This window comes from Mesoplodon densirostris, chromosome 5 (genome assembly GCF_025265405.1).
Source record: "Mesoplodon densirostris isolate mMesDen1 chromosome 5, mMesDen1 primary haplotype, whole genome shotgun sequence".
Classification (NCBI taxonomy): domain Eukaryota; kingdom Metazoa; phylum Chordata; class Mammalia; order Artiodactyla; family Ziphiidae; genus Mesoplodon; species Mesoplodon densirostris.
This window is the reverse complement of record NC_082665.1, coordinates 146,176,301-146,200,610: the sequence shown is the minus strand read 5'-3', so window position 1 is coordinate 146,200,610 and position 24,310 is coordinate 146,176,301. Positions and strand designations below refer to the sequence as shown.

General features: G+C 43.7%; 1 protein-coding gene across 1 annotated transcript in view; it reads left to right on the top strand.

Annotated features, from left to right (window-relative positions):
* Positions 1–11,939: 11,939 nt before the first annotated feature.
* TRIM42 (tripartite motif containing 42) overlaps positions 11,940–24,310 on the top strand; it is a 29,987-nt gene continuing 17,616 nt past the window's right edge. The window contains exons 1-3 of the mRNA XM_060098896.1: positions 11,940–12,268; positions 17,492–18,189; positions 22,437–23,260. Coding sequence (XP_059954879.1) covers positions 11,940–12,268; positions 17,492–18,189; positions 22,437–23,260 — 1,851 coding nt within the window. The remainder of the gene's footprint in view (positions 12,269–17,491; positions 18,190–22,436; positions 23,261–24,310) is intronic.

Sequence of the window (24,310 nt, the reverse complement as noted above, 5' to 3'; positions counted from 1 at the left end):
TCCTGCACCTTCACATGGCCCCAAGGCACTGCCTCCAAAACCTAGGAGTCATTGGACAACCATTGAAAACATTTCTATAAGCCACTACCAGCTCACATTCTTTAAGGATTAAAGAACCGATAGAGATTAAGATAAGTGATGGGGAATGGAGAACAGTGGGGTGGGTGTAGAGGATGCCAGTCTTATCTCAGTCATCTCCCACCTGGGTCACAGCCACGACTTCCTAACCTCTTCCCCACCTATCCAGAGTGTCCTATCAACATAGCCACTCTGCCCAGAACCACCGATAGATATGCTCTGATAAAAGCCAAAGTCCTGGGCCTCCCTGGTGGCGCAGTGGTTAAGAGTCCGCCTGCCAATGCAGGGGATACGGGTTCGTGCCCCGGTCTGGGAGGATCCCATATGCCGCGGAGCGGCTGGGCCCGTGAGCCATGGCCGCTGGGCCTGCGCATCCGGAGCCTGTGCTCCGCAACGGGAGAGGCCACAACACTGAGAGGCCCGCATACCGCAAAAAGAAAAAAAAAAAAAAAAAGCCAAAGTCCTTCACGGGCCTCCAAGGGCTGCATGATCTGGGCCTGATCCCATCTGACTTCATCTCCTGGTTCACTCCACATACTCTCTGCTGCAGCCATGCTGCCTTCCTGCTGCTCCAGGAAAATCTCAAGCACATTCCTGCCAAGGTGCCTTTGCACTGGTTGTCCCCTCTACTTGGGACACCCTTCTTTTCTCCAGATATCCACATGGCTCACTCCCTACCTCCTTCAAACCTTCTCTCCAGTGTCCCCTTCTCAACAAGTTTCCCTATTTAACACTGCAGGCTGCTCAACCCCTTGGACACTTCAATCTCCCTTCCTGTTCTGTAGATCCATGTTAAAGTCCCAAACCCCAATAACTCCAAATCTGACCTTATTTAGAAATAGGGTCATTGTCAGTGTAATTAGTTAAGATGAGGTCATACTGGAGTGGGGTGGCCTCCAGTCTAATATGACTGGTCTCCTCATAAAAAGGTCAAATTTGGACATTGAGACACATGCAGAGAGGGAGAATGTCATGTGAAGACTGAAGTTAAGATGCCACCGGAACTACCAGGGAACTACCAGAAGCTAGGAGAGGTGCCTGGTACAAATCCTCCCCTAGAGCCTGCAGGGGAGCCTGGTCTTGATCTCAGACCTCCAGCCCCCAGACCTGTGAGACAATACATTTCTGCTGTTTATGCCACCCAGCCTGTGATATTTTGTTACAGCAGCCCTAGCTAACTAATACACTTCCCCTGCTCTGCTTTTCCTCTTTCCCACAGAACTTTAATGTATCACAGAATCTACTCATTCATTCCTTTTAATGTCTATTGTCCATCTCCCCTTTTTGGATTATTACATCTGAAGGGGCGCAGATCTTGGTCTACTTTGTTCACTGCTGTAGAAGCTAGTAAGCATGAAGTGAATGCTTTCAAGTGAAGGATAAATGCACACAGTTGGCTCCTTTTTTCTGTGTTCTCAAGAAACCATCATACAGTTCTACCTCACTCTACTGTCTTAGCGCTCAGACTGACTTTCCCTGACCGAAGCCCCTGCCCCACCTTACCCACTCTCAGTGCCCATCTTCCCACCCCTGGAGGAAATACCAGCGGGTTGCAGAAGACTGTGGCCCAAGACGGTGCAGTGAGACTCATGTTGCACATATTTAAACCTCATAGTAACCCTGTGAAGCAGATGTCATAACTCATTTTATGGGTAAGGAACCCGAGGTTCATAAAAGTTAAGCAATATGCCCATTGCACCCTGTGCAACTTATACATGTCGACCTTTCTCCTTCCCTCATTAGCATGGCAGCTTCCAAGGGACAGGAACTGCATCTTTACTGCTGTATCACCAGCTGCTAGGCCAGCCAGGCCCACAGGAAGTGCTCCACGAACACTGTTGAACACTCCACGATGACGCCACTGGTAAGGGGCAAAGCTGAACCGGAACGCAGCCTGATCCCACAACCCATGCTCACGCTACAGAGCTCATCTGCCAGTGACAGGGGCCACGTCATAGCTTCCTCATATTTTTACCAGCGTTTTTCAGCAGCCTCATCTCTCCACCATCCACCCAAAACACTTTCCCACTCCCCTGACCCCAAGGAACCCATGTCGTCACCCCTCTCATATACACATAGTACACAAAAATGCACAGGTAGAGTTTTTGTCTTTTTTTTTTAAATAATGAGGTTTTTTTAAAAAAATAATGACCCAACAATGTCTGGTGGTCTCTGTTTGGCTCTATTAGCAGTCTCTGGGTCGTTGGGTCTCTGTTGCTGTGCAAGGGCTTTCTCTATTTGCGGCGAGCGGGGGCTGCTCTTTGTTGCGGTTCGCGGACTTCTCATTGCAGTGCTTTTTGTTGCGGAGCATGGGCTCTAGGTGCGTGGGCTTCAGTAGTTGTGACACACGGGCTCGGTAGTTGTGGCGCACGGGCTTTGTTGCTCCACGGCATGTGGGATCTTCCCGAACCAGGGCTAGAACCCGTGTCCCCTGCATTGGCAGGGGGAATTTTAACCACTGTGTCACCAGGGAAGTCCCTACATTTACTGTTTAATATAATCATCTATTAGCAGTTCCTGGTGATATTGTCTAGATTCATCTTTTCAGTAGGAGTTGCAATGGATGATATTTCAATTCCATCCCTCTTCATTTATTAGCCGGGATACTTCTATATAGAGAAAATTCCCTTTATCAACTCATTATCCTGAAGCATAGTTCATACAACAGAGTCTAAATAAATTCTCTCTCTTTATTACAAGGTTTCAAAATAACAAGTTAGTTTCCTAGTACCCTCTAAGTGAGGGTTGTTGGGATTTTTATTTTATTTTGGTTATCTTTATGAATTCATAGGTTTTTAAATGTGAATGAGGGGTTAACAAACTCTTTCTCCTTCTCTACGAAAAAAATGACCTTGAGTTAACTTCCTAGCTCTGTTCCCCTGGAAACATAATAAAGGTGGAAGTCATCTATGTTACCAGGCAACCTTGCTTACAAAATGACTTCTAGTTAGTAAACTACACCTTGCCTGGAGGACTATGAATTGCTTGTAAATAAATACCTAGGGGAAATCCATAGTTTGAGCTTCTCTGAATGCAGTGCATTCTTGTAACTGTGCATGCCCCTTGCTAGGACCCCTGGAAGTTATTCCCCTGGGAGGAAATAAAACATATTGGCTTATATGGGGGTGGGGCTTATAAGCCTGAATGGCTCCCATACCCATCTCTTGGGCCAGGTTCCCCAAGAAACAAACTACTAGATGGAGATTTATGCACAAGAGGTTTATTGGGGAGAGTTCTTAGATAGTGAAGAAAACAGGATTGTGCAGCGGGAAGAGCTAAACTATAATATAGTTACAACTGAAATCCTCAGCCATTCCAATAGGACTTCCTCAGGAGCTGGGATGGCCCTTTAAAGTGGTCCCAATTTAGGCAGGACTGCTCCCTGAATAAGGGTGTAATCTTTGGCAAGGCAGCTCCCCTCCACTGAAAGCAATTTCCAGAGAAAGATTCAGGTGTGCGCTGCAAGCAGCCAACACTCCAGACAACAAGAGGAATGAGTATCTCAGACTTAACAAGGATACCTTGACGGTGCACTGCAGCATCACTCTACCCACTCATTTGGTCTCATTCCTTTATACCTGAGCTGTCACACCTTCCCCTGCCCTGCTGGCATGCTGTTCTTCTTGTCCTGTATTCTCTAGCAAAGCTAAAAGAACTAGTGCCAAAAGGGACCTGTGGAATTTTGTAAAATGTAGATCTAAACCCACATTTGTCTTGTACATTTCCTGCCCCAGACCTGGAATCACCCATTTCTCCAAAGAGCCCTGGTTCGTTTTACTGAAATTCAGAGACCACAAGGGGGTTCATTATTAGTGGGTAAGTCGTGGTTTCTGGACCTTTTCAGTGGCCAGAGTTAAGAAATTTTTTTTAAGGTAAAATACATCATGAATTGATATTGGTATTTTTAATTGAAATCAGGACTACTGATTTTCTTAACTTCAGCAGTCATCCATCTGTATGTTTTCTCCCAAGCCAAAAATTGTGATTCTCATTGACATCAACAAAATTTCTCATTTTTTTTATTGAAAAATACACACACAACCCTTTCAGAATAACAATACCAACCCTACCATTAACAATATGATTACTGAAAGAACATAAGATTTCTCTTTGTTTTGTTTTGTTTTGCTTCTGCTTAGGGATAAACCCCACTGGGAATGTACAATCAAATTACCGTGTTTTAAACTAACTTAGAGAATGGACTTGAAGACACGAGGAGGGGGAAGGGTAAGCTGGGACAAAATGAGAGAGTGGCATGGACATATATACACCACCAAATGTAAAATAGATAGCTAGTGAGAAGCAGCCGCATAGCACAGGGAGATCAGCTCGGTGCTTTGTGACCACCTAGAGGGGTGGGATAAGGAGGGTGGGAGGGAGACGCAAGAGGGAAGAGATATGGGGACATATGTATATGTATAACTGATTCACTTTGTTATAAAGCAGAAATGAACACACCATTGTAAAGCAATTACACTCCAATGAAGATGTTAAAAACTTTTTTTAATAAAAAAAATAAACTAACTTAAGATAATTCCACTTTGTATGGCTATGCCACCAACTCATGTCACAGGCTCATTTTTTCATTTTGCTTTTAGTATTAGGATTGCTCTTTTTAGTTTAATTTTGTGCTATAATTATTTAAAATATTTGAGTGGTTTCTAAATCAATTCTATAAATTAAGATATATTTTCCCCTCAACCTTATTCTTGCACTCCCTCATAAATCTAAATTTTTGGTTTATCCTTCTAACTCATATGTCAGGATAAACCAATGACTTAAGACCTTTTCTGAGATGAATGGTAGGATATTATACGCACATTTCTACACCTTTTTGCATTGAGAAAAATACCTTGGAAATCATTTTCAAACAATCAACAGAGGTTTTTTTTCTCATTCTTTTATATAACTGCATTAGATACCATTGTGTGGATGTACTTCAGTTTATCAATTCCTCGATGATGGACATTTGGATTGTTTCTAGTCTTGTGCTATTACAAATAGTGCTGTAATAAATAACACCATGAACGAATCTTTACTGTATTTTTGTCAGTATATCTTTGGGAGAAAGTCTTAGAACTGGAATTGCTGAGTTAACAGGTAGATGAGATTTCGAGAATTATGTCAAATTCCCCTCCCTAGTGTTTGTGCCATTTGTAACATTCTCACCAATAATATATCAGAACTTCTGTTCATCTAGAGCTTTGCCAAGAGAGTATGTTCTCAATTTTTTGGAATTTTGGTAATCTGATGGGTGGAAAATGGTATCTCAGTGTTGATTTATTTTGCATTTCACTTATGATGAAAACAAAGGTAAGAACCTTTATATTGATTAAAGGCTAATAACGTTTTTTCTATAAACTTCGTATTTTTAGCTCATTTTTCTGAAGGAAACCTGATCTTTTCCATCTATAATATTTAGAAGCTCCTTAGCTGTTAAAGATATCAAATCTTTGCCCATAGTTTACACATTGTTTTCAATTTTTCATTGTCTTTCTACTTTGTTAATGGTGAGTAGGTTTGGTACTTTTGTGAGGGTTTTGTTTCACTTTTTTGTTTGTGTTTTGTTTCAGTCCTTTAAAATATTTTTATTTATGTAATCAAATTTATCAATCTTCTCCTTTATTGCTTTTGCATTTTTGTCATAATTAGGAAGGTTTTCCATACTCCCAAGTTATAAAGCCATTAATCCATGTTTCCTTTTATTATATGTATGATTTAATTTTCCACCACATTTAAATCTCTTATCCATTCAGCATTTATCTTGGTGTGAAGAATGGATTAAATTTTATTTTTTTACAGAAGACTATCTAATCCTCCTAACCACATAGCTTAAATACCTTGTCTTTTCCCCATTGACCTGAGATGCTGCCTTTATATACATATTAAATTTCCATATGCAATTTGGTCTATTTGAATTTTTCTATTTCTCTTTCAGTGTCAGTCTATTTCTTCACCAACACCAACGCTGTTTAATTATAGAGGCATTAAAATTTAAAAAAATATTTAGTACAAGTACACCCCTTATTTCTATTCTCCATCAGAATTTTCCTGACTATTCTTGTTTATCTATTCTTTAAGTAAACATTATAATCAACATTTCTAGCTTCAGAAAAAAATTCTATTTTTATCAGAATTTCATTGAATGTGTTAATTTAGGGAGACTGACATCTTTAAGATGTTGAGTTTTCCTATCCATAAATATGGTACATATTTCCATTTGCTCAAGTCTACATTTAAGTCTTTCAAGGGCGTTTTAGAGCTTTCCTGATATAGATTTTGAAACTTTCTGGTCAAGTTTATACCTATATACTTTGTTTTCTCCTTTTGTTTTTTTGTGAATGTAAATGGGTATTTTTTCCTTTTACATCTTCTGTTTTTGTTTGTATATATGAAGGTCATTGATTTTTGTATGTTGATTTTTTTCCCCAGCTTTACTGAGGAATAATTAAGAGGTAAAATTGTATATATTTAAAGTATATAACTTGATGACTTGATATACGTATAAACTGTGAAACGATTACTACAATCAAGTTAATTAATACAGCCATAACCTTTGGTATGATGAGAATGCTAAGATCTACTCTCTTAGCGAATTTCAAGTCTATAATATTAACTCTATTCACCATGTTGTACATAAGATCCCTAGAACTTATACACCTTATAAATGGAGGATGTACTCCCTAACCAACATCTGTCCATATCCCCCCACCCCCACAGAAACCACCATTCTACTTTCTGTTTCTACGAGTTTGACTTTTTTTTCAGATTCCACATATAAGTGAGATCATACAATAATTGTCTTTCTCTGTCTGACTTATTTCACATAGAATAATATCCTGCAGGCTCATCCATGTTGTCGCACAAATGGCAGGATTTCCTTTTTTATGACTGAATATTCCAGTACGAGTGTGTGTGTGTGGATCACATTTTCTTTTTCTACTCACCTGTCAGTGAACACTTAAGTAGTTTCCATATCTTGACTATTGTGAATAATGCTGCAATGAACGTAGGAGGGCAGACATCTCTTCAAGATACTCATTTCTTTTCCTTTAGCTATATAACCAGAAGTGGGATTTCTGGATCATATGTTAGTTCTATTTTTAATTTTTTGAGAAACTGCCATACTGTTTCAACAGAGGCTATATCATTTTACAGTCCCACCAACAGTGCACAAGACTTCCCTCTTCTCCACTTCCTGAGGTGATAACTCATTGTGGATTTAATTGTCATTTGCCTGATGATCAGTGATGTTGAGCACCTTTTTATGTACCTGTTGACTGTCTGTATGTCTTCTTTGGAAAAAGAATGTTCATTAGGGTCTTTTGCCCACTTTTTAGTTGGACTATCTGGGTCTTTTTTTTTTGTTCTTGAGTTGTATGAGTTCTTCATATATTTTAGAAATTAACCCTTAATCAAATATATGGTTTGCAAATATTTTCTCCCATTTCATAGGTTGCCTCTTCACGCTATTGATTGTCTCCTTTGCTGTGCAGAAGTTTTTAGTTTGATATAGTCCCACTCATCTATTTTTGCTTTTGTTGCCTATGCTTTTGGTGTCATATTCAAAAACATCATGTAAAAGTATTTCTATTCACAGATGGCATGAAGTTTAAAAAATAAAAAAAAATGTTTTTAAAGATTAGAGCTAATAATGAATTCATCAACATTGCAGGATACAAGACCAATATAGAAAAATCAGTTATATTTCTATGCACTAACAATGAACAGTGCAAAAATAAAATTAAGAAACAATTTCATTTACAGTAGTATCCAAAAAATATACTTAGGAATAAACTTAACCATATAAGTGCCAGATTTGTACACTGAACACTAAAAAACATTGTTGACAGAAATCTTAAAAGACCTAAATAAATGGAAGAGCATCCTGTGTTCAAGGATTGGAAAACTTAATATTGTTAAGATGGCAGTATTCCCCAGAGTCATCTAAAGATTAAATGCAATCCCTGTCAAGATTCTAATGGCCTTTTGTGAAAAAATAGAAAAGCTGATCCTAAAATTTATACTGAAATACATGAGGCTCAGAATATCCAAGATAATCTTTATAAGAAAAAACATGTGGAGAGCTCACATTTCCCAATTTTAAAACTTACTACAAAGCTGCAATGTCAAAACAGTGTGGTCGACATAAGGATAGACATATAGATCAAAGGAATAGAATAGAGTCTAGTAGTAAACTGTACATCTATGGTCAATGGATTTTCTCAAATCAAATTAAAAAATTAATTCAAAATGGGTCAAAGATCTAAGTGTAATAGCTCAAACTATAAAGTGTTAAGAGAGAACATAGGTGTAAATCTTCATGATCTTGCATAGGCAAAGGTTTCTTAAATGACACCAAAAGAACAAGCAATAACAACAAAAATATAGATAAATTAGACTTCATCAAAATTAAAGCTTTTGTCCTTCAAAGGACACTATGAACTTGCTGTACACCTGAAACTAACACAATATTGTAAATCAACTATACTCCAATAAAAATTTTTTTTGGCTTCCCTGGTGGCGCGGTGGTTGGGAGTCCGCCTGCCGATGCAGGAGACATGGGTTCGTGCCCCGGGCCGGGAGGATCCCACATGCTGCGGAGCAGCTGGGCCCGTGAGCCATGGCCACTGAGCCTACGCATCCAGAGCCTGTGCTCTGCAATGGGAGAGGCCACAACAGTGAGAAGCCCGCATACCACAAATAATAATAATAATAATAATAATTTTTTTAAAAAGGACACTGAAAAAAAGTGAAAAGACTAAAAACAGAATGGAAAAAAATATTTACAAATCGTATATCTGGTAATGGTGTAGTATCTATATTATTCAAAGAACTCTGTTACAACTCATCAATAAAAAAGACAACTCAATTTTAAAATGGGCAAAGGGGGACTTCCCTCGTGGCAAAGTGGTTAAGAATCTGCCTGCCAGTGCAGGGGACACAGATTCGAGCCCTGGTCAGGAAAGATCCCACATGCCGCAGGGCAAATAAGCCCATGTGCCACAGCTATGGAGCCTGAGCCCTAGAGCCCACGAGCCACAACTACTGAAGCCCACGTGCCTAGAGTCCATGCTCCACAACAAGAGAAGCCACCTCAATGAGAAGCCCGTGCACTGCAACAAACTAGAGACTGCTCACCGCAACTAGAGAAAACCCACGTGCAGCAACGAAGACCCAATGCAGCCAAAAACTAATTACTTAATTTAATAAATAAATAAATAAAATAAAATGGACAAAGGATTTGAGTAGACATTTCTCCAAAGAAGATATACAAATGGCCAATAAGCACATCAAAATGTTCTCAACATCATTAGTCATCAGGGAAATTCAAGTCTAAACCACAATGAGATTCCACTTCATACCCACCATGATGGCTATAGTAATTATTATTTTTAAAAAACGATAACAAGTTTTGGTAAGAATGTAGAGGAATTGTAACACTCATAATATTGTTGGTGGGAATGTAAAAATGTAAGATGGTGCAACTGTTTTGGAAACAGTTTGGAATTTCCTCAAAAAGTTAAACATAGAGTTACCATATAACCCAACAATTCCACTGCTAGGTATATACTCAAGAGAAATGAAAACACATGTTCATACAAAAACTTGTACACAAATGTTCACAGTAACATTATTCATATTGGCCATAAAGAGGGAACACTCCAAGTGTCCAACAATTGATAATGGGTAAACAAAATGAGGTATGTCCATACAATATTATTCAGTCATATAAAAGGGAAATATTGATACATGCATGAACCTTGAAAACATTATGCTAAGTGAAAGAAACCAGATTCAAACGACCAAATATTATATGATTCCATCTATATGAAATGTCCAGAATAGACAAATCTATAGACACAAAAAATAGATTAATATCTGCCAGAGGCTGTGGGGATGGGGCGTAGAGAATGATAGCTAATGAGTACAGTGTGTCCTTTTGGGGTGATGAAAATGTTCTGGAAATAAATCATGGTGATAGTTACACAATCTTGTGAACATATTAAAAACTATTGAACTGTTCACTTTAAAACAGTGGGTTTAATAGTAAGTGAATTATGGGACTTCCCTGGTGGTGCAGTGGTTAAGAATCCACCTGCCAATGCAGGGGAGACGGGTTCGAGCCCTGGTCCAGGAAGATCCCTCATACCGCGGAGCAGCTAAGCCCGTGAGCCACAGCTACTGAGCCTGCGCTCTAGAGCCTGAGAGCCACAGCTAGTGAAGCCCACAAGCCCACAAGCTCTGCAACAAGAGAAGCCACCGCAATGAGAAGCCTGTGCACCGCAACGAAGAGTATCCCTGCTCGCTAGAACTAGAGAAAAGCTCTCGCGAAGCAACGAAGACCTAACACAGCCAAAAATTTAAAAATTTTTTAAAATAGTGAATTATATCTTAATAAAAATTTTATTTTTCTTTTTAAAAAGAGGAAGTCTTGCACCGACCAATGATGAAAATAAATTCAGGAGTGAAACTCAAACCTCTGTGTCTAGAGAACAGATAGGAATATTGATAAAATTCTGTTTGAGAAAGCATGTGTGGAAAAAGTGTCTCCCATATATCACCGCTGTCAGTATGAACTGTCATATTCATTTAAGTAAGCAACTTAGTAATTATAAATAAATACATAAATAAAGTACCTAGCCTATGATCCAAATTTTTCATCTGTAGGAATCTAAAATCAAAGTGTGGCTGGAACAGTTAGCACTCAGTGAATGTTCTTTCTTATTATAAAGTGATAATCATAGGGAGGGGGAATATATTATGCAATAAATTCCTACAGCCAAATTCAGCTCCCACCTCTGCTTCTTTCTGGAAAAAAATAAGACAGTGTTCATATCATATATATGGTATGATAATGAAATTTCTGCTCTTTCAATCTTTGCAAGCTGCATAAAGTGGAAAGCAAAATTCTCTCCTAAAATAGGTCATTTCTAGAGATGCTGAGCATATACTAAAAGAAGAGATAAAGAGTCTCATGTAGAGTTCCAGCCTCTTGATAAAAGGGATACAGTGAGATAGGACTGGGGAAGAGGGCAGGGGCCTAGGAAACAGAGCTTGAGTCTCAGCCTAATCCCATGAGGCTGCAAAAAATGCCAAGAAATATTCCCAGTGACTAATGCCTGAAGCCTCATAAAAATCAGCAGTGACTATGCAGCAACTGACAAACTCAATCACTACTGACAGAAGTGCCTTAAAGAACCTATATCTGTTTTTCCTTTAATTCTTTCTCCAAATGGTGATTCCCTTTATATATGACATTATTGTTCGTCAACACTGCACTTTGTTCATCAAATAAAGAGTTCTAGCAATACAAAAAAAGCCCAAGGAGAGGAATATCATGTCAGTCTGTATCTTCCAATGCATCACACCCAGGCTTTCAGCCCATGAAGACATACCCTGAAGTCAACTTGCCCAAGTTGCAGGAAAAGGACCACACAAAGAGAAATAGCTTCTGAAATCCACCCAGTAACCCAAAGTGTGATACCGGACAGGATGCTCTTTTCATTGACACTCCTCTGAAGCTGGTCCTCTGGAAGCAGGGAGTATCTGTCAGCCCCCCTGCCACTAGCCCCCAGATCCCACCCTCCCTCCTGTCCTGTATGGTGAGACATGGTGGGGAGACAGGCATTGTGACATAAGCAAATGGCCTGGAACTGGTCTATGTCAACGCCAGCTCATGAGCTTCCGAGCCAGGGACACCTCCTGTCGAGGCCTCACAGCAGCCAAGCTCTTGACACCTCCAAGCTGACTTCCTCATTCAGGGGAGGGGGGACCCCTCCATGGGAGAACTGACAGCAGGATCCTGGTAGAGGAGGCATCAAGAGCTCCAGGGAGCGGGTGGCGATCATACAGGCGCCATGGAGCCTGCCCTGTGTGCTGGTCCACGGCAGAGGTGTTGCCCCCACGTATGCTCCTGCCTGTGCTGCAAGTTCCTCCTCACCGCGGAGCGGAACTGCACCTGCTTCCCCTGCCCTTACAAAGACGGGCGCCATTGCCAATGTTGCCACTGCACGTGCTCCGAGAGCCCCAACTGCCACTGGTGCTGCTGCTCCTGGGCCAATGACCCCGACTGCAAGTGCTGTTGCACAGCCAGCAGCGACCTCAGGTGCCACTACTACGCGAGCCACTGCGGCCGTAATGTCACCATCACGTTCCACGGGGGCCGCCTCCAGAGCATCCGTACCTTGTAAGTGCAGCGCACCCGACGCGGGCCACCGGGGCTCAGGAAAACTGGGGGGGGGGGCCCTGCCAGCTTTGGGGACAGGGCAGGTCAGCAGCCCCGCCCCAATTCCACCTCTGTATCGGGAAAAGGGAGGCCAGGAACTGGGGAGCAATTACCTCTAGTTACAATATGTCTTGGTGCAAGTCTATTACATAGTCATTGTATGGTGAGAGTTGGTAACTAGACTTCATGAGGATCATGTTGAAATGTATAGAAATAGCAACTCACTATGCTGTGTAACAGGAACGAGCATAGTGTTGTAGGTCAATGACTCTTCAGAAACCAACACACTCATAGGAAAAGATCAGATGGGTGATTACCAGAGGTAGGGGGTAGGGGTGGGGCACTGGATGAGGGCAGCCAAAAGGTACAGACTTCCAGCTATGATAGATAGGTTACTAGGGATGTAATGTACAACAGGATATATATAATGATGGCTGCTGTCAGTTATATATGAAAGCTAAGAGAATAAATCTTGAGTTCTGAGCCCAAGAAAAAATTTTTTTAATTTTTTATTTTTTTCTATTTCTTTAATTTTGTATCTGTGCAAGTTGATGGATGTTTATTAAACTTACTGTGATCATCACTGTGTGGTATTTGTAGGTCAAATCATTATGTTGTACACCTTAAACTTATACAGTGCTATATGTCAATTATATCTCAATAAAACTACAAGAAAAAAAGAGCTAAAAAATACCATAGGGCTTCCCTGGTGGCGCAGTGGTTGAGAGTCCACCTGCCGATGCAGGGGACATGGGTTCGTGCCTCGGTCCGGGAAGATCCCACATGCCGCGGAGCGGCTGGGCCCGTGAGCCATGGCCGCTGGACCTGCGCGTCCGGAGCCTGTGCTCCGCAATGGGAGAGCCCACAACAGTGAGAGGCCCGCCAAAAAATATATATATATATACTATAACGTCTGTTTTGCACCTAATGTAACAGTGAAAATATATATTCAATGGCGTTATTATTTTAAATATTTTTTGCGTTTCAAAATGTAGCAATAAAATTTACCTCAACTGCAAAAAAAAAACCCAAAAAACGACACTTTGTAGCAATTAAGTGTACGTGTCCTAAAGAGTCACTAATCAGTATAGACCTGAGTTCCAAATCCAAGCTCCCCCAGCTGTGTGAGTGAGTGCTGAGCTCTCCTGAACCCCACCACTCTCACCTCTACAAACTACTAATAGCTAATACTTAGTGCGTAAGCAACTTGCCGGGAACCACGTGCGTGACCCCAGGTAACCCCTACCTCGTGCCCATCATACCAGTGAAGAAACTGAGCATTTGAGAGGTTGACTGGCCCAAGATCACACAACTAGTAAGATGCAGTCAGAATTTGAACCCAGAGTCTGTGTGCTTAAATTAAAATGCTGTCCTGCAAAATGGAGAGTATGGTACCTGCAATGATTCAGGGGGTTAATATTGCTTTGAAATCTGTTATGTGATATAAAAATATAAATTGCCCTTCCTCCTCTGAACCCTTGATAACTGCAATACTCATTGGAAAAGCAGGAACTTCCACAGGCCGCTTTCAACCCCTGTGGCCTGTGTAAGTACCCCAGGTGGCCATGAACTCCTGCCAGGCTTCTCTTTGCTCCTACCCAGAAGTCACGGCACTGAGGGTCTCAGTTTCTCACTTAGGGCATTAACCCCCTGTGTCAGGCACTGCATAGCCTCTTCCTGCCCTGACCAAGGTGGTCTCTTCATGTCACACATGAGGGGCGTCTGGAGCAGCAGAGGCGGATTTCTTAGAGGGGAAAGACCAAAACTCAGCACTCTAAGATGACAGCGCTTGGAGAGGCGGAAAGATGAGAGGCAGGTTGGAAGCCTTTCAAGGCTGGAAAAACAATTCTGTGAGCAAACGCTCAGTGAATTCAGGGGAAGAATATGATCTCTCTCACAGTGCAGCACTTTGTAGCTGGTTAATAAAAATTACTCTCAGCTCATGGACCTCGCGTGGTGTTGGCACGAACAGAGAATCCAGGGGTTCTGGATGCAAGTGCAAAAGTTCTAAGGTGCAGAAAGTAACTCTCACACCCCTCTCTCCTCTCAACTGCCCCATTTTCTGCACATCAGCAATGAAGAGTCACCAAGCCCATTTCAACAGGGGAAGGATGACACTGGTGCTTTGGAGATGCTTAGACCAGTAGCCCCCAAACCTTGTTTTGCATTAGAATCACCTGGGGATCTTTAAAAACTACTGATGCCTGGCCCCCACCCCCAGACATTCTGATTTCATTGGCTTCAGGTACGTCCTGGGCATCAGAATTTTAAAAAAAACTCTCCTGCCCCCAGGGGACGCTAAAGTGCAGAATGGCCTGGAGGGAACAAGAAGGGAAGCCAGGAGCCTTGCCAGGTGATATATGGGAACCCAAGTACAAGGGGAACAGGCCTAAACCTGGGAGCAGGCTGCCACTGTACAGAGGAGCAGAGACCAGTTATCTCAACAAAAAGACAGGGCTTCTGGGCTTGGTGATGGTTTTGGCATGGAATCAGGACCACTGAATGCCCAAGTCCAAGCCTGAGGCTTTCTGATGATAGTCAGAGATGCTATTGCAAGTGTCAGGGGGTTGGTGCTGGGTACGCTGAGGCTTATCTTCCACCTGGCCTCTCTCCTGGTGTCTGGACCACCGCCTCCCCTGTTCCTCATCACTGCTTCCTTCTCAGCATCTTCCTCATCCTCTTTGCCTTACTCATCTCTTTTTCTCACTTCCTTTTTCACCTTCACCCCAACTCCCTGGGCCATTAACACCCGTCTCTTCTCCCTGTTCTCTCTTTCCCCAGCACCCTCCTCTCTCCCTCCTCCTTTCTGATTTCTCATGCTGTCTCCCTTTATATTACCCACTGAGCCTCATAGCCCCACCTTATGAAACTAGAGAAATCCACCCAGCTATCCTGTATACATCTGCCCTCCTCCTCCAGATGACCCCTCCAAAGCTGGAGCAGGAGAAAGCAGAGAGGCTGGGGAAGCAGAGAAGGAACAAAGCTGAGAACGTGGAGTCTGGCAGGCTTGGATACCAGCATCCAAATCTCTAAGGGATGAGCTTTCCAGGTGCCCGAGTCTCCATAACCGGCACTGTCCCCATGGTGCCACTCCCTTCCAACATGTTTGAGTATCACCCTTGACTGCCTGGGCTCTGAGACCTGGGTCCCTGGCCAAGGGAATGGGGAAGGATCCAGGGGCACACAGGGAGGCAAGAGAGAAGGCAAAAGAAGGCAAGAAGGCAAAAGAGAACACAGGCACAATGTCAAATGCAACCCCTAGACATCACTAATACAAACAGAGGAGAAGGGATAGGAATAGTCACAAAATCAGTATGGTTTTTTTTAACATCTTTATTGGAGTATAATTGCTTTACAATGGTGTGTTAGTTTCTGCTTTATAACAAAGTGAATCAGTTATAGGTACACATATGTTCCCATATCTCTTCCCTCTTGCGTCTCCCTCCCACCCTCCCTATCCCACCCCTCTAGGTGGTCACAAAGCACCGAGCTGATCTCCCTCTGCTATGCAGCTGCTTCCCACTAGCTATCTAGTTGACATTTGGTTGTGTATATATGTCCATGCCTCTCTCTCACTTCGTCCCAGCTTACCCTTCCCACTCCCTGTGTCCTCAAGTCCATTCTGTACATCTGCGTCTTTATTCCTGTCCTGCCCCTAGGTTCTTCAGAACCATTTTTTTTTTTTAGATTCCATACATGTGTTTTAGCATGCGGTATTTGTTTTCCTCTTTCTCACTTACTTCACTCTGTATGACACACTCTAGGTCCAAATAAGTATGTTTTATACCTCCATCCCTATGGCTACTTCATTTATTTTCATAAACTGCTTCTTCCCTGATTGTAGCTTCTTAGAACATACACTTGAAATTTTACAAGTATGCACTTACTTCATCCATAGTTCTTACAATATATGAAATCAGCCTCAGATATTAGACAAAGATTCAACACACACGCACACACCGTACAAGCACATACTTTTCATAGACTTGACCGCTGTTTTCCCCTGCTGTGGACATGAGCTGGCTAGGAACAGAGAGGAGTCATTATAGTGGCCCTTTATCGAATGCTTACTATGTCCAGGCAGTTAAGCACTTATCGTGGATTATCTCATGGAGACTTTAAAATCCTCATGAAGGAAGTAGTATTGTGAGCTTTGATTTACTGAGGATGAGAGAGGTGAAGAAACTTATCTCAAAAGTGCAACTCTAAAGCAGCGCATTTCACCCTGTGCAACCTGCCCCTAGCACCTAGCCCCTTAAGTCCTAGTTGAGGTCTGGTGATCAGAACACACGGGTTCTGGGCTTGGCTGGGGAACTAACCTCTTGGTGTCCTGGGAAGAACACTTTGCCCATCTTCTTCTATGTTCCATCTCACACAATAATAATGTCAGTGCCCAGAGGAGACTGGATTTACTGGCCCAGTGCAACAACTGAGTGATACACCACGAGCAAGTGTCAGGTGTCTCCGTAAGAAGGCATCACTAAGTTAGGTGAGGACACAGGGGTAAATCTCCTATTAGGTATCTTAATAAATCTTGCCTAGAAGGTGGGAAGAACAGAGTTGAGCCTGATGCTGCAACTGGTGAAAAAGCAGCAGTCACTGTCCTTAACCAGGACAGGGGATGTTTGATCATTTTTGTGGTTTGGACAATGTTCTTGCTTTTGTCTGAGTTCAAACATGAAGAAGTGGTCTTGTTTCTGTTTTGCTCCATCACCGTCCCAGAATGGCCTTGTCTGCTGTGGGTGTTCTGTGATATTATCCAGGGCCAACAGAACCCCAAGACCCAGCTGACAGTGCCGGCCCCTCTGGACTGTTTTTCTCTTGCTCAAAAAATAACAAGCAGTTGTATCGCACTTACTGTGTTCCAGGGACCGCTCTAAGGCCACCATGCAGGTATTCAATTCCATTTTAATTTTCTCAAGAAACTCTATCAGGTGAGTACTAAGTTTATAAGGAGGAGAGAGGCAGAGAGAGGTTAATTAACTTAGCTGGCGTCGCCCAGCTAAAGGATGGTGAAGGGGGGTTTAGAACCCAGGCACCAGCCCCCCGATCCCCCACCCCCACCCCCGCACAGCCATGCCCCTCCCCATCACACCACAAAGCGGCTCAGTGACACCCCGGTTCCTTCCGAGGTGGAGAAACGGAGCTCTCCTCCTGAGGTCCTGTGTTTGCTTCCCCTTGCAGCTCCAAGACGGCCCTGCGCTTCGGCAGCAGCGACACGCAGCTGCATAAGGTGAAGATGATGCCCGCGAACAGCAGCCTGGTCAGCCACCTGCTGTGCCCCCTCTGCAGCCGGCTGCGCCTGCACTCCTTCATGCTGCCCTGCCACCACAGCCTGTGCGAGAAGTGCCTGCGGCAGCTGCAGAAGCACGCCGAGGTCACCGAGAACTTCTTCATTCTCATCTGCCCCGTGTGCAGCCGCTCGCACTGCATTCCCTACAGCCACAGGATGCAGCTGCCCGAGAACTACCTGCGCGGACGCCTCACCAAGCGCTACATGCAGCAGCACGGCTACCTCAGGTGGCGCTTCGACCGCTCCAGCGGGCCTATCGTCTGCCAGGTCTGCCGCAGCCAGCGCATCGCCTACAAGCGCTGCGTCACCTGCCGCCTCAACCTGTGCAACGAGTGCCTCAAGACCTTCCACTTGGACGTGACCATGCAGGACCACGTGTTCGTGGACACCAGCGCCGAGGACCAGGACGAGAAGATCTGCATCCAACACCCGTCCAGCCGCATCACTGAGTACTGCCGGAACGACGACCAGCTGCTCTGCAGCTTCTGCAAGACCGCCTTACACAGCGACCATGACACCATCAGCCTCATCGACGCCTGCTCCGAGAGGGCTGCCGCGCTCTTCAGCGCCATGGCCAGGTTCAAAGCAGGTACTGGTCCCCTCTTCTCCCCCCACCACTTCTGGCTCTGGAACTGATAGGGAAGGTGATTTGGGAGGATCTGTTTAGAGAGAGCCTTACCTCCACCTGGTGGGGCAGTCCAAGCCCTGGGAGACACGGAGCCAGGCTGCAAGTCCGTGGCCTGGAATCCACATCTGGCAACTACCGCCAGCCACGTAACCTCCCTGTGCCTTGGTTTTCTCATCTATAACATGGGAATAATGGTGTTACCCAATGCAAGTTCGTGTGCCCGGCACACAGTGAGGCCAAACAAACTGACAATAGGTTGGAGTGTGGAACAGAGAAAGATTTATTGCAGGGTTAGGCAAGGAGACAGGTGGCTCCTGTCCCCCAAAACCCCAAGCTCTGGGAGGGGTTTCGGCAAAGCACTTTTAAAAGCAAGGTGAGGGAGGGGTCAGGTTGGTTGCTGCCAGCTTCTTGGTGTCTGTATCCTTTGTTCTTGCAGCTGTCCACGTAGGTCAGGTCACCATGTTCCTGCAAACCTCCAACAAGACAAATGTTATTCTCTGTTCTGCAACTTTTTATCTCTATGTGAATGGACTTTTAAAGATGAGAGCCTTGAGAACAGGCTATCCTGTATATTTCAGGCTATAGGCAACATTCTTTTACAAAAGGTACAGAGCCTGCAGGACTAACCACATGTTAACAAAGCACAAAGGTTAAAGCCAAAGGAACAGATCTGATACGATGTCAGATTTGTCCTTCCCTGAACAAAGTTCTTTCCTCATTGGGTGGTTGAGAGGATTAAATGAGATACTCTAACGGAAGCATGCAAAGAACCATCTAGCACATAATAAGTACATAAAGCTTCTATAATCTTGGTTATAATTTTCATGACTTTGGGCCTCATTTCCTCCTTTGGAGAACAAAGAGCTTGATCCTGTAGTATCCTGAAGTTCTGTGAGCCTTTCTAAGGTGTTTTGTCCCTAAAGATGGATTTCTTCAGTATCTTCCCAGTTTAAAGGGGAAAAGAATTAAGTCAATGCTGAGAGTTACCTCAGTTTTAAATTTCCCCTGAAGTTGCAAGCAGCACAGTAAAGGAACTGATAGCAAATACATAATAAAGGGAAAACCCAGAAAGAGCCAGTAATGTTCTAGTCAACAGCTCGCTTTTCCTCTGCATGCCTGCTCATGGTTATTTCATGTTGGCTACATATAATATAGTTATAGTTTCTCTAAGGGAAACTGACTCAGGTTTTCGTGATGGAACCCAGTACAGTGATATTTTACAGGGTTCAGCAAAGAGCCCAATAATTTCTGGGTGTATATCCACCAGGTAAAACATGAGGATCTCTGGGATCCTTTTAGGCTCTTTGTCCCTGGGAATAGCTTCCTTGAACAGAGGCCTACTTTACCGGGGCCTTTTAGAAGACTTATGTCTAATCCTCTCCATAATCCTACAGTACAGGCACTAATACTTCCCCCCCAGGATAGACAACTGGGATTCCAAGAAGGAACTGGCACAAGTCCCCTAGTAAATGGCAGAGCCAGTCTCTCTGACTCCAAAGCCCATGTTAATTCCACAACATTCATTTGACAACCTATTCTGCTAAACAGTGACCAGGATCTAAAGATAAAGAGATTGAAAAACAATGGGAACCACCACCACACCTGTGGTCTGTTTCCCTACGTGGTGGCCTAGAGTCAAATGACCAGCATGCTCCAGATCAACCCAGCTTCTCCCCTGTCAGAAATTTCAGTGTCTAGACAAACAGGTCTGAACAGATTGACAAGGGAGCAGCTTTCCGCTGAGCTGCACAGGAAGGTCCCATTGGACATAGAAGTGGGTCAGAGACAGACTTTGCTAATATGTCCCCCAGGACCTCTCACCAGCATGAATATTTCAGGAATACCTTGATTTCTCAATTGCTCCATGCCTAGAAACATTGTTTGTCAATTGACACTTATTCAATTTGGGAACATCACCAGGGAAGCCCCTATATTAAAGAAAGCCTACAGGAGCCGCGTTGCCAGGCCAATGAAGCCCCCATTGGTTCCTAGAGGGTTTTCTTAAGGTGGGACCCATGGCCTGAGCTTGGCTGGATTCTTTTTTAAGTAGCCCAGGTGATTCTGTTGTCACATAGGACTGAGAAGGGCAACTGGAGCAATTAAGAACATAGGCTCTGGAGTTAGACAAATAGAATTAGGGACAGGCCCTGGGTCCTTCTAGTTACTTGCTGTGTGACACTGGGCAGTCACTTAACCTCTCTGAGCCTTAGTGTCCTCATCTATAAATGGAAACAACATCTTCCTCTTCTGAAGTTATATATAATGTATGATAATATATAGATATGATCCATATGTGTGATACATGATAATGTATGGATTGGATCTATATAAACTTTAATAAGTAGTAGCTAGTTTTAAATATAGTGCCTGAAAGAGACCTTGCTTTGACTTTGTTCTGAGACCAGCTCTTGCAAAGCTGCCCTATTTGTAAGGGGCATCTGCGGGGGGTACTAGTGCTCCTGGTCTCCTCTCTGTTTTCTCTTCTGCTGGTGCTCCCTTTTCCTCCTCATCTAAGACATTTTTATCCTACCTCTCCAGACTCAGCTCTAAGGAGCCTAACTAATCCCTAATAAAGCAAGGAATTTCCTATTCAGATTTCTTTTAACAGTGAGTAACTATTGAAGAGTCTAAGGAATTAATGTATAACATGGAATTTCAGGGGCCCTAAGTCACAGCAGGGCTTGCACATGGAGAAGGCAGGGAGCATTTCTCAGCACCACTGCAATCACATTCTGATAGTCTCCTGTTCAGCCCCCATCTGTATTGCCTCCCCATCCCTTCTGGGCCAGTGTGAGGGAGGAGGTGAGCAGAGGAAATGGGGGCTTCAGAAAGCAGGCTAGAGAGCAACACTGCTGATGTTCACCCCAAAGATGTTAGAAAGCAGGACAGAATGGCTTTCATTCAACAAACACCATTCTAGCACCTCTACACATCCTAGTCATGGTGGTAACTGAGACTGTGGTCCTGTTCTCATGGTCTGCCAAAACCCAAGGGTTTCTCTTACTCTAATGCACGTCTCTGTGCCACCACCCACAGAGATCCAACTTACTGTGGACCCAGGGCTATGTTAAGAAACATGACTTGGTCACCCCCACTGCTGAGTAAAATTTGGAGAGGATTATAGCCCATCAAATCACTGCAGAGTCAGCCTTTCATGGGGAGGACCATAACTCTAGAATAGGCCACAGAAGGTTGACATGTCTTGAAATCACTGCCTAATGCCTAAGACCCTATAAAGACCCTATAAATCACTGCCTAATGCCTAAGACCCTATAAATGGCAACTGTGAAGTTGCCATTTATAGCAACTACAGAGGTAGTTGCTATAAATGGCAAAGACAGAGGTGGGCCACATGCTCATCCTGTCCCAGCATCCTCCACAATGCAGTATCGTTGGGTTTATGCGTGCCTGGAACATCAGTGGCCTCTCACACTCATATCTATATCCCTAGCGCCTAGAAAAGCATGTGACATGGAACAGGTGTCACATGTTTGTTGAATGACTGAGTGAACTTAAAATCCAAATGCCATGTGAGAGGCGGCAGGATAAACTCGGTTTTCCTTGAAGTGTAACAGCAGATGCTTTCTGGAAAGTAAGTGGGGAGTAAGCAAGAGAGGGAGCCCAGCTGAACCCAAGGGAGTCAAAGTCCCCAGCAGAGAAAAAGAACATGTCAAAGAGCAGCCACAGTGAAGGGGAGCTCTGCTGATCTGCCACCATTGTCTAGGGCTGGATTTTGGTGAACAAGACAAGGCAGTATTTAGAAGTAGTCATCAGAAATTTAGTTCTTTCTCCCACCCCTGCAAAAGCTTAAGCTTTCACAGAGGGAAAATCCATCACTTTGTGACATCATCTCTTCTCAAGTCCAACTTGCTGACAAGTGAAGTCTGGTGAAAACTAATATCAAAGGTGGCCTTGAACTCCCAACTTTAGATCCAAGGCTGCAGGGATTACTAGATAGAAGTATGCCAGGAAAGGATGGCTGTCATACCCAAGGAAAGTATTACACAAGAAAGAGAGGGGTGTATGGAGAGATGCCACATTCATTTTATAAACCTATGCTAGCATCTTTCAGCCCAGCAACAAGTGGTTTCCCTCCCTTTCCCCCCACATCTTTGGAGCCCAAGTTAGTTTGCTCCAGTTTGCCACTGGCTTTGACATCGGGGGAAATGAAAAATTTAACTGAAGTAACTCACTTGGTTGTTTTGCAGTCCGATATGAAATTGATAATGACCTCATGGAATTCAACATTTTAAAAAACAGATTTAAAGCTGACAAGGAGGTAAAGCGAAAAGAGATCAGAAATGGATTCCTCAAGCTGCGCAGCATTCTCCAGGAGAAAGAGAAAACCATCATGGAGCAGATAGAGAATCTGGAAGTGTCCAGGCAGAAGGAGATTGAAAAATATGTGTACGTCACCACCATGAAAGTGAATGAAATGGATGGCCTGATCGCCTACTCCAAAGAAGCACTGAAGGAGACAGGCCAAGTGGCGTTCCTGCAGTCAGCCAAGGTTCTGGTGGACCAGATCGAGGACGGCATCCAGAGCACCTACAGGCCAGACCCGCAGCTCCGGCTACACTCCTTGAACTGCATGCCCTTGGACTTTTCTGAGCTCTCCAATGCCATCTACGAACTCTTCCCCACAGGACCCAAGAAGGTGTGTTCCTCAGAGGACTCCCTGCCATCACCCTATCCTCTGCACTCAGAAATGATGGTTGCCAGGAGGGTCACTTTCAGCACCCACAGCTTCGGCAACCAGCAGATATACCAGCGAAGCTCCTCCTTATTGTCCTTTAATGCCCCCAGCTGTGAGAAGATCAAGATGGGTCCAGAGACCAATGGGCGAGCCCAGTCAGCTGCACCTGCCAAGCCCACAGACGGCCTCTACACTTACTGTAGTGCAGGGGTAGAAAACCAGCCTGTGCAGTACAGCAGCAGCTTCCACAACTGGTCCTCATTCAATGATAGCTCCCTGAAGACTCCAGGCCCAATTGTTATCTACCAGACTGTGGTGTATCCAACAGCTGTCAAGGTAAGAAAGGCTCTGGGCCCTGTAGGGAAGATAGGAGGGTGTGGGCTATGGAATGGAGCGGGGTAGTCACGAAAGGTTGCACTTACTTGTTTGACCTCTAGGGTCCGGTCACTCAAATCTGTTCCTCTAGACTCTTTGTGGTCAGTCCATTCAAAAGGGATAAGTTCCCGAAATCTTAAGTAGCCCAAGATTGTTTTAAACCAAACAATGTATTTAACTCATAGCCAGAAGTACATCTGAAAGCCCCAACTCCACTTCAAAGGCAGCTTCTCTATTGAAAGAGAACACAATTTGGGAAACAAAATAATTTGAAGAGACTTCTTGGAGAGGGTAATATTTCCCAGAGGAAAACCTGTAGCAGTAGAGGGAGCACAGAAATTGGAATTAGAGAAGCAGGCTCTGTTGTCTATCAGCTGTGATTCCTCTAAAGTGCTACTTCTTCTAAAGAAAATATCCAGACTCTTCATGATTTGGAAAGATTAGAAGGATAATCCCCAATGGAATTCCAATTCTTATCTCCCGAGATTCAGCATTTTGGGGGAGGGGGGGTGGCATTGGAGGTGTGTGGATGTCTCACAGACCTCTACAGCTGCCATCACCCAGCTTCAGGGGACATGACTCTTCTTTGACTTTCTAGGCCTAACATGAACAAATGGCGCATCTCTTAACATTCCTTTCAAATCCAGCTGAACCTAAATTGAATTGTTTATAGAATGTTTTATTAAAGTCCAGGGAGGAAAAAATATATTCTATCAGAGCATATCTTGCCTCCTCTTGGGGTCCTACAGGGATATCTCCCAAGCCAACCCACTGCCTGCTTCCATGCCCATCTTTTGTCTCCATGATCCAAGAACACCCACAAAGACTTTTAGCATCCTTGAATCCCAAACTAGTGGTTCTCAAATATTAATATGCACCTGAGGATCTTGTTAAAATGCAGATTCTGCTTCAGTGGGTCTCAGTGGGGCCTGAGATTCTACGCTTCTAACAAACTTCCAGATGTTGGCATTGCTGCCGGTATGCAGACCACAATTTAGTATCAAGGGTCTA